This window comes from Tribolium madens, unplaced genomic scaffold (assembly GCF_015345945.1).
Source record: "Tribolium madens isolate multiple individuals breed KSU strain unplaced genomic scaffold, Tmad_KSU_1.1 Scaffold_20;HRSCAF=117;Tcas5.2_LG4, whole genome shotgun sequence".
Lineage (NCBI taxonomy): Eukaryota > Metazoa > Arthropoda > Insecta > Coleoptera > Tenebrionidae > Tribolium > Tribolium madens.
In genome coordinates, this window is record NW_025400985.1 from 6,523,179 (window position 1) to 6,536,159 (window position 12,981).

The window sequence follows — 12,981 nt, forward strand, 5'->3', positions numbered from 1 at the left end:
CGCGGCGCACCGCTCGGCCTTGGGCCTGTCCTTCGCACCCCGGGCCACGCTCAATTTCCGAGGTCGGGCCCCCGCGCCCCGGGTCACGCATTGTTTCGCCCTTCCCTGGCGTTGCGTAACCCCATCGCGGCCGACCGCGATGATAAAACACAAAAACAACCTGTTGGATGGACGCACCAGGAATGCGCCTTCGGACGAAATCGCCGAAGATCGGAGGAATGCAGTGGCCTGCTGGGATCGTGCGGCGTAACACAGGTAGCGGACCCCCGGCCCCCCGCGGAATTAACTTACGAGCCCCAAGACCGACGCTCTCTCACCACCTGGCCGACAAGCCACAGCCAAAAATACACAAAAAAACGCTCCGAATGAGAAACATTCCTTCCTACAGTAATGCACAATTTTTCCAAAATAAGAACCTCGAAACCGGACAGAATTGTGAAAATCCTTTAGTGATGCGCTGGAAAGCGGACGCAGATGTATGTTTTTGTATAAACTGCATTTTAACTGATTTTAATTTAAAAAGAAGACCAACACCGAAGAAGGGTATCTTTGAAACGAAATATGTAAACAAATCAGTATCAACCACCTGTGAGCTTTCAAACATTTGATGCTTTTATTAACCCTTAAAGGAAACAGACGTTTAAATATTTTCAAAAATTTTCTCCACTCTCCAAAGAATTGAGAGACCCCCTGATTTGATGTACTGAGTCTGGAATCCGAACAGCCTCGACATTCCTGAGCCGCGGCACGAGCCTCCGCCTCCCGACCCCCCCATGGACCCCGACCGGCTATAAAAGGTGTTCGAAAATATCGTGTGTCAAAATACCGCGCTAAAGCAACACGGCCGCTGTCAAAATAATGCAAAGAGATAAATCATCAAAGGGACAATTACAGATTCCTGTTTTTGCTATAATCAGAAAACCGAAAAAAATATTTGGGTTATCGGCAGTGTGTGGCGACTTTGACGCAAACGAAACGGTGGTTTGACGTTATGGAAAAAAATCTCAAGAGACGAGACGATAAAAATTCGACCTGTAGTGACCTCCCATTGTAAAGTGTTTTTTTTTTACAGTGCGGGAGGTTCGCAACTGTCAAAATAGACAGGGATGGAAACCTGACAAAAATATAACCTTAGCCAACAATAAATTGTGTTTTTCTTTTTTTAGTTCAATTAATTAAGAAATTAATTGGCACAAAACATGTTCTCAAAGCTAATAAGCAAATAAAAAAATTGGACCCCACATCGGACAAAAATGTAAAATGGTGGTAAAACTAAGCATAACATCACTATGTAATAACAAAAAATGTTAAGAGCCAAATGTCGATTTGTTATTTATTGTAATCCTTTTGTAAAAATTAGAAAAACCTGATAAAAAGCTTTTTCATCGTATATCTATGAAATAAATGATGTTTTTCAATGCGAAATTGAGCCAATTTCGTGATTTTGATTTTTATTTACGGTTCACATAACCGGTAAAAATGCCGTAAAATAGGAAAGCGCCAAGTAGTTAAATCAATCAAGCATTTAAGCCTCCATTACAGGGCGATTGTGGGCCGATTTACGACTAACGACTTTTATTTTCTGTTGAATTTTTTTTAACAAATGATCGATTTGAATTTGTTAAGGCCCCTAAAAGGCACCTCATCTCTCAGCTAGTGTTCCACGGTCACATTCCGTGGCATGTGTGAGAGTGCGATGCACGCTCCACTGCACCTCCAGAATGCATCAGATAAATCAAGTAGGTACGCATTGTAGTACCATGGGCGTAGCCCCACGAAACTCACCTCGAGGACGTCCTGCGCCGTCTGCAAGTACTCCCGTAGCATGGCCTCCTGGATAGCTCTCCATTCCTGTCGGGGGTCTTCGAGTTGCGTTGACTCTAGAAAAATTAAATCAATTGAAATTCTTTGAATCATCTCGCAGGACTTCGATTTACTCCTCAACCTCAAGAAAAATACTCACGGGTTTGATGGTTGATGTAGTAGGGGCCGATCTGGCCATCGTACGCTTCCTCCCATCCTAATGGAAGCTCGTTTCCTATGCAATCAGCAAACGTTTGCGGTTTCGTGAACCTGGAAACGAAAAGAAAGTCAGAGGTGTGGTTCTCATATCATTTAAATATCGCAAATATTTTTACTATTCGTATCAATAAGACGCAATTTACGAATAAAATATTTATGGTGAGCTGCACAACATCCGGGACATTATAATAATAAATGAATAATTCATTACAGAAAAAATCTCAAAGTTAACAATCCAACCCTCGAGATTGCGTTATCACTGCCTGATAAGCGAAATATGTGACCCCGCAAGGTCGTTCCAGTTTTCGGAATTGTGAATTTTTGGCACGATTTTCAGTGGCGTCCGCCGCGCTCACCCCGGAAGGAAGGTCACGTGGGTGGGGGGTCGGTCACGGCCCCGTCGGCTGCGAGCTTCGTCTGAAGGGGGCTCGACCGTCACCGCATTCCAACGTTTCCCCGTCTTTTTCTCTCTTAATTATCTCACTCTAGCACGCATCATTCCTAAATACTATTCGAACAGAAAACGTGCGCTGACGCGCTCGTTACTCTTTACGATTTATTAGAGGACGCGGACTCTACACGGCCCTGCAAGCTGCAAGGACCCCACTTTTGCAAAATTTTAATTTACCGCCATTTTTGGGTGGTGGACACAAGTTGGCAACCCTGGCTTGGCTTACATTTTAATCAAATCTTAAATGTGTGTATAATTTCAATTCAGTTCGGTGGATTATTTAATTTTTCGAAATATAGTCCGCAGCTAAACTCATAGGTTTTTTCGTATAAATTCCAGAAAAGTGGAATGATAAGATGAATACCCTCTTTGAGCCAAAAAATTATTACAATTAGGTACGATGTTCATACACTGACATTTTCAGAACATATAAATAAAACTAAGGTGTTCACTATTTTGACTAAAATATTTTGGCCATATTTAACAAAATTCTCTAAAATTAAAAATTTAGCTTTAACTTTTGGCACTACTGTCAATAATCAGTGGTGGTAACACCACAAAAATACTGTGTCAATCACGTGAGCATTTGATAAAACACGTGAAAAGAATAAAATCCGTTACAAAGGGTTACAAAATAAGTACGTCTTGTGTGTTACCTAATTGGTACTTTTCAGTTTCGTGGCTGTTTTCACTAAATTTGGATTAGGCAAGTCGGGATTCGGGGTGGTAACCTAAGATTAAAATCCCCGAAGCCACACTTAAAAAATTGGAAAATTCGGCTTAAAAATCGTAATTCAAGTCAAAGCGTATGGTACGTGTTACGAATTGTTTTTTAGGCGGTAATATTAAATCAACTGGAACAAGTGCTGTTTTTGGGTCATGCATGTCTTAAGTTACATAACCTCACTTATGGGGGTTGTGCCGTGTTGGATTAAAAGTATTGCGATCGGCGTTCAATGGTCGTGGGTGTTTATTTCGAGTTTCGAGGGTTGGTGGAGGTTATGGCTAAGTATAAATCGCGTAACTAAATAAACACCGGTCTCGAATGTGTTCAAATTGTAGGAAAATGGTGTTTGTGTTGCGTTAGTCATTCGAGTAAACATTTGGGATTACTACGTCCACTACGCGTTGATCGCTTTGGAATTCGTCAAGGTCCGTCGTTTGCCGTCCTTTAAAGGTGCTAAACACGTCGAAATTTCTCAGCTAAATACGGCGCATCGAGGAGCGTTGTTGGCAAGTTATTCGAGTCCTAATTATAGCACACCGCGAGTTGTAATTTATTGGACGTCGGCCGGATTGTTGGAATTCTTTGCGCCGAGGCCAAAAAGCGCGGCTCCGGAAAGGAAAATTTCGGAAAGATGTGTGTCACTTTCTCCAAGGGGAAAAAGAATTCCCTTAAGGCCGGGCGTTCGCCAGATGTCGCTACGCATTCCAATCTCACGGCCACCCTCGATTTGTGGGTCAGCCGTGGTGCGGTGCAAAGTATGGCCTTGACCGAGGTCACCACCGGTGACTTGACACCACTCGTGCGATATGCGCATTCTTCTGAAACCCTCACGGTTTTGTTTGATTTTTAAATGGAAATTAAACGAGCTTTATTTATGTTTATTGCGATTCGGATTATAAAATTAAGCTACGCGCGCGATCCGAATCGGAGCTGGATTTCACAATTTTATGGTAATTGGTAGAGAGAGATAATTCCGTATGTGGAATTTTAATTGCGGTTATATTTAGATGTCGCCTCCTCAGGCTTGGACACTTTCAGCACTGACTTGAATATTTTTTATTATTTTTCATCGAGAATATTAACCGAACCAAACGATCTAGGCCAACTAAGTGAGGTCAGAGGTCGCTCTAATTGGTATTTTATATCAAGTGGCCATTGTATGGTAATGCAACATTTTATTTGTGCACAATAATAAAACGTCGACGTGTGTGTGTGTGTCAATTCGAGGCGTTGGGAGATTTGCATTTTAAATGGACTGACGAGATGGGCTCACAGCCAACTGCCCAATTTATTCACACTTGAGAAAGAAGGGATTTGCTTTTGTTTCTGAACAATGGAAAGTCGGGAAAAGTTGATTTTAAACGTGCTATTCAGTTACTTCATCTCTTGTAAAAGGCAAGATGGACGGCGAGGTTTTTTTTAAAAAGTTATGTGATCTCCATTTTGAAACAAGCTTTTTTCCTTTCGAATTCTTTTTAACTAAAAAACAAACAATAAAAACCTATGCTCTTGTGTAGTTTAAGCACTCTACTTTCTTCTATTTCAACCAGACATTAAAGCTTAAAGTAATCCTTTTTTTACAATAGGATCAAATTCCTGGAAGCCTTTTCTGAACAAATGAAAATCAACAAAAACTGAAACCCTACGTACAAAATACAGAAGTACTAACATTCGTTTGTTTCACTTCACGTCTTGTTTGAATAAAAATAGGGGATGATTTTCATCCCAAAAAATGAATTATTCATTTGTCATTTCATGAAACAGTGTGGCACATTCCTTTGATTTATGCGTACTACTCCCAAAGGTTTGTTTTCATTTTTTGGTCGATATTTTTTGCAATTAAAATCAGATTCTTGAGTTACTGAGAAATTTCTCTGTAAATGAAGATGGTGTTATAATCAAAATTTTAACATGATTATTTTATTTGGATCAAATCCAATATCGGTTGAAATAGTCTACGTTTTTCATTTGTTTTACATTAGAAAGTTGTGTTTAGTAGGACAAGTTTTTTAACAATCGCGGATCGAAAAAGTTGCAACCACATACATCATAAACAAAATGACTCTTTATTGTCTTTATTTGTCTGACCTAAGGTCAGCAGTTTTTTAGTTCTAAAACAACTCTAGTCTCTTATTCTACAGGGTGATCCAAGACTCTTACCACCAGTAGGGGGCTACTAGAACTACTTAATTTTTCTAACAAAAATTTTCGACTAGCCTTCTTTAGATCGTTACAGCTCTTTAAAGAATGCTACTTTGGTATATATTAATCAGGAAAGATAATTTTCTTTTATTCAATTAATGTTATTTAAAAAAATTGTTAAACATTTCCCTTGTTTTTTTTTTCAGAATACGTGGCTCCTAAAATCCTTTTTTCTAGTTGCATTTGAGCTATTACGTTTTTGAATTACATATGATTTATTTCAAGTGTGATAAAGGGCATAATGACCCAGTGTTTTTCATTTATTTGGCCCAACATCCAACACGAAATTCAGATAGGTCAGTGACAGCAAAAAGAAATAAAATGCAACTCCACACAAAGTTGCCAGTAATGAATTTTATCACAGCGAATATTTAAAGCGTTAGTCAACTTGTTTCGAATTTTTCTTTGTTCATGGTTGCTCTTTAAACAATCGAAAGTTGGAAAAACTTGAAATTCCTTTGTTCCACGTTCGGGTCTCTCGTGTTATTGGGTTCTGGTTGTATCCTCACTTACAGATTTTAATGAAATTATTCGCGTTATTCATTTGTTCTTGACGATTTGATAAGATTGGGTTTCACACAAACGTTATCACTTGTTTTTGAACGATTTTACCCACTCTTCTAGTAGAAGAAGTAGTATTTCATTTCCTTCAATTGTTTCTTGTCGACAAAATTAGAGGAACGTCGAGTTTTTCCAAATTTTCAGTTTGTAATGCGAAATTTATATGGTAGGTCAGTGACGACGGAAAAGTCTTTTGGAAGATAATCTGATATGGATTTTTGCTCGAAATTTTGTTTAGTAGGTTTTGACCTATACTCATTTTTCCTTCTTCCGAGATTCTTTTGTTTTGTAGTAGGTTTAGAGGAAGGTTTGTGTATTTGTAATGGTTTCGTGGGGTCGTCCCTTGTGGAATGGTTGTGTGTAGTGACAAGTGGAGTGAAAGTGGTCAATGCACCGCTGGGAGAGATGAAAGAGGAGGAGTAAGAAACTCGCATAATAGCATTAAAACAGTGTAATTCGTGCCACTTTTGATGGTCCTTAGAAGGTTGTATTTGGGGCACAATGATAGATAAGCTCTGCATTCCATTGGTCCCTTATCGGAGCTTATCCGATAAGAGTCGTCAACAAGTGCATCGCATACCTTAATCGTTAGTAACCCTCGCTAGACCGCTTGGCGTCGCGACGCTATTTCCAGACGCCCCTCGCATATTTTTAGCAGCCAAAGCGAAAAAACGCGCATTTTTCCCGTGTGTGGCAGCACAATCACCATGTTTTCCAGCACAGACACTCGTTTCCACCTCGCGGGAGGCGCGCTTCCGCTTCCCGGGGGCGCCCGCAGGCCTACCTGTCTCGGGGGTCGATCCACGTCGTTTTCTTCGAATTATGATCTATGAAGTATATCTTGCCGTCGTAGTCCCGGCCGTAGTCCCAACCTTCGGGCAGAGGCAGCTCTCCGTTGCGTTTCCGCGGCATTATATGCGAATTAATCCATTCAAAACGACCGCAACTGGCACACACTACACGAACCACTCGGCCATGTTGAATACCACATTATCATGAGCGGTCGCGCTCTGACGTCACCACACTGAACACCAATCGCCGACGAGACGAAGGAATGCGGCGCACTTGTGGACGAGGTGAATGGGGCGCAAGACGCCCGAGACGCTCACCACCGATGCTCCAAACAACACGAAAATGAACAGCGAAACGCACGAAATGCTCAGGACGCGATACCCAGATGGTACACTGCGGTCGTGGCGCAATGGGCGATGGAATGCGATTGGAATGCGACAGGGGCCGTCCCACAGTCCACATTCCACAAAGTTTAATAGCGCCTGAATAGTTCGCATAGTTTTTACGAGGTGGAGGCAACGGTGCACTCGTGAGATATAACTAGTTTTAGAACACGTGTACGACATCTGTACTTACGACGTACAACCAAATGGAGATAACTGTCATCTTTAATACCATTTTGATAAATCATTAATAATTAATTTATTAATAATCGAGGCAAATCAACAGGAATTGGGTAACCTTAATAAAAACTCGGTTGGCAGACTGATTAATGTTGATAAACATTTGTAATATGCTTTGGAAAAAACATCACTTCCTGAAATAAGTAAGTATGTGTAGAACAATAATGAATATTATCAGATTGCGTAAGTGAGTAAACAACAAATCATTGACTTTGATCATAAAAATATTTTTCAGTTGACATCATGTACTTAAATGTGCCACTTAAAAATATTATCACCCGTTATTGTTAAAAGTAATAACAGATCACGGCAATCTTTACGGCCAAATTAAAAGGATTCATAGTTATTTATTATCTACGAGTGAAAAGAAGTTTACGAGTGATTAAGTCACAAGTGGACTTTTTTCAGGAGTAGATAAACAATCTTTATCGTCATGTATAATATTTCGTTTTATTTTGTACTCGCCTACCAGAATATCTTGTGTCTGGTTGATGAATACACTGGTCAAAGTGGAGTAGATAAAAATTAGGTACTTACTTTATTTCACTAGACGATAAAAGACTACTTTATCTACTGAAATTAGTTGATAAAAGCACTCTTTAACATTGAGTACACAATAATATCTTTATTTTATCCACAATCACTCTACCAGGTGAATAAAAAGTATGGAACCAAACGTTTTTTGCTTCAACTATTTATTTTTTGAAAAAACTAATTGATGAGTGCTAAAGTACTATAAAAATGTGATGATTTAACAAAAATAAAATTTTTCGAAATTTCCTTTTATTTTTGAGTTCTACAAAAAAAATTATTTTTTTAAATGGTAACCCACTATAAAATCATTTTTCTCATAAAAGATATACTCTAAGGATTACAACTATCTGCTTTATTTTTAATTTTTTCAAAAAAAATTTTTCACATAAATTGCAATTTTGACAAAAAAACTCGCATAACTCAAAAACAAAACAAAATTTCGTTCTGAAATTACGATCACATTTTTTATATTACTTTAGTTTATATTAATTATTATTTTCCGGAGGCAAATGATTAAAAATAAAACCGCTTGGTTCCATACTTTATACCCTGTATAATAAAGAGACTTTATTCCACAATTTAGATACGTATCAAGTATAGTTCTTCTAGAAATAAGTGAAAACAGAGTCAATTGCTTTATGGATGTAATTATCTTTGATAAACCCACAGACGGCTATCGGCGGTTTTAACCCTCAATAAAAATATCTCCGAACTTAGCCAGCTGGGCTGGTTTCCAGGGCCGTATTCAGTTTATGAAAAGCTTTATGTATGAAAACTAAGCTATTCAATAGCTAATTTTAAATGCTGCGGTTTCTTTTTCTGTGCAGCTTTTAATAAAAATGTTTTTTTTTTTTGTTGTTGTTAACAGTTTTCTCGACTCGAACAATTTCCTGAGTCCGCCTCTGCTTGCAAGAAATCGCAACATTTTGACCTGCTGGGTTTTTAACAGTTTACCCAGCTCTTAGGGTGCAATAAAGCAATTGAGTCTGTTCTCACTTATTTCTAGAAGAACTATACCAGTTTATCCACTAGTGGTAATAAGTAAAAATTTTGAGGCTCATTTTTTTTAATAATTTTGGTTAAAACGGGATCCCGGTATGGTCTTTTCTTTTCATTTATAGACAAAAGTTAATATTTTAGCGAAATCTAAAAAAATCAAATCTTGGCTATTATAGAAGATACGGATTTTAAATAAAAACATTGTTCTGGTTCTCTTACGTAGAATTTAATTATGCAATTAACATTTTTTAAGTTATTTGTTTAGCCGTAATAGTAATAAGATAAACTTGTATTTTTTTTTAATGAAAGTCGTAGGTGGCTACGGCAATTTTAAAAAACTTATTTTTTCTGATTTGATACATAATTCAGCTTGGCTCTAAATATTGTTTTCTTTCCCTTAGTATATAATTACTACTAATTAGATATATTTTTACAATCATAAATAAAAAATCAATTAATTTGTCAATTTGAACTCACACTGATAAAAGTTTAACATACGCTACACTTATTAACAAAAACAACAAGAACAATGCAAAGTCTGTGACAATTTAGAAAATTGGAAAATTTACGTTTTTAAAACGTAAAACTACTCGTAAGTAGGCATTTCCTTCTCAGTACAATATCTGTCTACTTAATAAGACCTACAGCAAAATAAATAAATATTTTTCATTTTCGTACAGTGGCGGACATGGAATTTTGGACATCAAATTTATGTCAATTCAAAAAATGTCAATGTAAGTCACGTTCTATTGTTATTATAATTGACATTTGAAACTAAAATTTGAAAGTTTTAGTTGAAATTTATTTTTGGCGTGGATTTTCGGAAACAATAATGCCAGCAATACATAAGTTCAATAAGCTGTTTTAATTTGTTGTCATTTTTTTCTCTAGTTATTAGGATAAAAATTATAAAAACCGAAAGTGAGCTTAGTTGTCTAAGGCCCCTTTCACATTTTTATGTCAGTCGAATGACAAATCGTCCAAAATTCCGTGTCCGCCAGTGTATGCAAATTATTATGTTATTGTAGGTTTTACAACATAATATTGAGAAAGACAATGTTGTTTCAAAAAAATGTTTAAAGCTTTAATAATTATAGTAAAGAACTAGTTTTTTGATCTTGATCGAAACAATTACAACTTATTTTGTTGTAATTCCGCAATTCCATTTTTTTTGAAATTTTTTTAAAATTCCCCTGTTATTGGTAACACGTATTCCCCTAAAGGACCAAACTAGTGACTTTCTTTTTGTGTCAAACGTCAACGAGGAAGGTTAGTGTCTGGTGTAATTATTTATAAAAATCTTAAATCATCCACCTAATTAATGGTATTTGAATTACCCAAATGTGATCTAAATACTTATCCAACTCTGCTTTATTAATTTTAACCAATATTTTCACTCAAAACACTACTGAAACACGGAAATTTTGATTGTGTGTCTCATAGGTTATGTTTCTGTTTCAGCACGATGAAGCAAATCGTGACAAGTCAAACGGTGAAAATCCCGGAAGGAATCACCGTACATGCTAAATCGCGTCTAATTACCGTCAAAGGCCCTCGTGGGGTCTTAAAACGGTCTTTCAAGCATCTCGCTGTTGACATTCGTATGATCACTCCGAGACTTCTCAAAGTTGAGAAATGGTTTGGAACCAAGAAGGAATTGGCTGCGGTACGCACAGTGTGCTCTCATGTTGAGAATATGTTGAAGGGGGTAACTAAAGGTTATCAGTATAAAATGAGAGCCGTGTACGCCCATTTCCCCATCAATTGTGTCACCACTGAGAATGACTCTGTTATTGAAATTAGAAATTTCTTAGGAGAGAAATATATCAGGAGGTAATTAGAAAGGTTAAAATATATCTGTTATTTATGTTTTTTTTTTTTTAGAGTTAAAATGGCACCAGGAGTGACAGTTAAAAATTCAGCCAAACAAAAGGATGAATTGATTATTGAAGGCAATTCACTTGAAGACGTGTCCAGGTCTGCTGCCCTAATCCAACAATCAACAACCGTCAAAAACAAGGATATTCGTATGTTTTTGGATGGTTTATACGTTTCAGAGAAAACAACTGTTGTGCAAGAAGAATAATCTTGCATTTAATAAATTTGTACAATAAGGTTTTGGAGGTTTTTATTATAAACCTAATTACACAATTACGTGTCATCCATTTTTTCAATTTTAATTCCACAAATGTCAGGCTCACTTTTTACACTAAACATAACGTATTTTTTCCTCAGCTCCTGTTCCTTGAAGTCATTAAAATCCTCTGGATGTTTCGCCCTTATATGCTTGTATAATAATTTATTAATTGTAAATCTTTTATCACAAATACCGCAGCCAAATGGCTTATCGCCAGTATGGGTCCTCCTATGTTCTTTGACTGTTGTACTATGGGCAAATCTCCGTCCGCATATATCACACGAGTAAGGTTTTTCCCCTGTATGGGTCCTCATATGACGGGTTAAATTTTCAACGATGATAAAACTTTTTCCACAGATGGTACACGAATGTTTTTTTTCGCCCGTATGTGTGAGCTTATGGCGCCGTAAATTCTGGGAGTTTGGGAATGATTTGGGACAGAGATCGCAATTATAGGGTTTGTAACCTGTGTGGGTGTTTTGATGCCGTCTGAGTTGGGCCGAGGTAATAAAGGTTTTCTCACAGAGAGTACATTTGAAAGGGCGGACTCCACTGTGGGTCTTTTGGTGGTTTTGCAAATAATACAAATTGTGATAACTTTTGCCACAAATGTCGCACTGGAATAAATTTTTTTCCGATGAGTGACAGTCCATATGATTTGTTAATTGTCTCATATTTTTCATCATTTTTGAACAGATGGGGCATTGGACTGACCTCCGAGTCATAGTAGTATCCTCATGCGATTTTTTGTGCTTTGTAAGCCTAGCTTTTGTCTTGAACGCACTTTTGCAAATGTCGCACTCAAACGGCCTTTCCCCTGAATGCGTCTTAATGTGGTCTTCCAAATGTGCAAATTGTGTAAATTTTCTCTCACAGGTGTCGCACTCAAATCGTTTTTCTCCAGTATGGGTCCTCATGTGTTTACTCAAATTGCCGTTAATTGAAAATTTTTTGCCACATTCTTTGCATTCGTAGGGCTTCTCCCCCGTGTGTCTTCGCGTATGAACATTCAATTGGGTGTTGTCACGAAACGATTTACCACAGGCGCAACATGAATGCGCCCTATCAGCCGTTTTGGTATTCTCATGCTCGTACAAATCAACCTCTGTCTCGAATCGCTTTTTGCAGATTTTGCATCGGTAATTCCCATCAGGTTCGTTTTCTGTTTTGGGGATTTCGGGGTTTTCCTCCTTAAATGTGGGAGAGGAGGGAGCGGCGTCGGATTCTTGCTTGATTATAAGCATTTCGGGGTCAGCTGGTTCAGATTTTATCGACATTGCACTATTTTAATGGTTTTCCATAATATCAAGACGTTTTTTGAGTTTTTGTGGTGAGTTTGGCAAGTGACAACATCTATATAACCTCACTTTTATTTTTCGCGTAATTAGGACGAGGTTTTAGTGGTTCGCACACAAATGTTTGAAATTAATCAATTTACACATATCTTATTATTGCACCCGTTACTTTTGTGTCCGAACCAGTTTTTTCGATTTTTTTTCATTTTTATTTTGCTTGAAAGGTGACAGTTGACAGAATGATTTAACCTCATTCACGATTAAAGAAATCCGGACTTCGCGAAACACAAAATATTTATTTTATTTGCAACACTTATGTAGAAAACTGATGTGTAATTGTTGTTATCCCCAGTTATATGGGAATAAGAGAAACAAAATAGTGCGTTTTTTTGTGCAATAGAAATCAGAGACGCTAACAGTGAAATTCGGTAAATTCGAAAACTAGTCATTTGTAGTGCCCCCTACATGATGGAAGGCGGCAAATTTAACTTCTGTTAGCCTTTTTTTGTAGGGTGTTGGACAGAATGAGAGGCGTGTTTATTCTATTTGTATAATTTAAACAAAATTATATTGAACAAGTATTATAAAAACAAAATTACAATTTGATAAATCTAATACAATGATATTTACATTCATTA

At 37.5% G+C, this 12,981-nt stretch overlaps 3 protein-coding genes and 1 long non-coding RNA gene across 4 annotated transcripts in view; 2 read left to right on the top strand and 2 right to left on the bottom strand.

Annotated features, from left to right (window-relative positions):
- LOC123004826 (protein kibra) overlaps positions 1-7,143 on the bottom strand; it is an 11,407-nt gene extending 4,264 nt beyond the window's left edge. The window contains exons 1-3 of the mRNA XM_044398280.1: positions 6,748-7,143; positions 1,964-2,073; positions 1,786-1,880 (exon numbers count right to left, since the gene is read on the bottom strand). Coding sequence (XP_044254215.1) covers positions 1,786-1,880; positions 1,964-2,073; positions 6,748-6,875 — 333 coding nt within the window. The 5' untranslated portion in view covers positions 6,876-7,143. The remainder of the gene's footprint in view (positions 1-1,785; positions 1,881-1,963; positions 2,074-6,747) is intronic.
- Positions 3,035-3,891, top strand: LOC123004833. The gene is made up of 3 exons (XR_006412713.1): positions 3,035-3,262; positions 3,310-3,482; positions 3,536-3,891. It is a non-coding gene; the product is annotated as an uncharacterized LOC123004833 (long non-coding RNA).
- A 2,908-nt stretch (positions 7,144-10,051) lies between the features above and the next one.
- Positions 10,052-11,027, top strand: LOC123004832 (60S ribosomal protein L9). The gene is made up of 3 exons (XM_044398288.1): positions 10,052-10,180; positions 10,373-10,744; positions 10,796-11,027. Exons 2-3 carry the CDS (start codon positions 10,377-10,379, stop codon positions 10,995-10,997), a joined length of 570 nt encoding a protein of 189 aa, XP_044254223.1. The 5' UTR covers positions 10,052-10,180; positions 10,373-10,376; the 3' UTR covers positions 10,998-11,027.
- On the bottom strand, positions 11,025-12,699 carry LOC123004830 (zinc finger protein OZF-like). The gene has a single exon (XM_044398286.1). It carries the CDS (start codon positions 12,323-12,325, stop codon positions 11,063-11,065), a length of 1,263 nt encoding a protein of 420 aa, XP_044254221.1. The 5' UTR covers positions 12,326-12,699; the 3' UTR covers positions 11,025-11,062.
- Between the last annotated feature and the right edge of the window lie 282 nt (positions 12,700-12,981).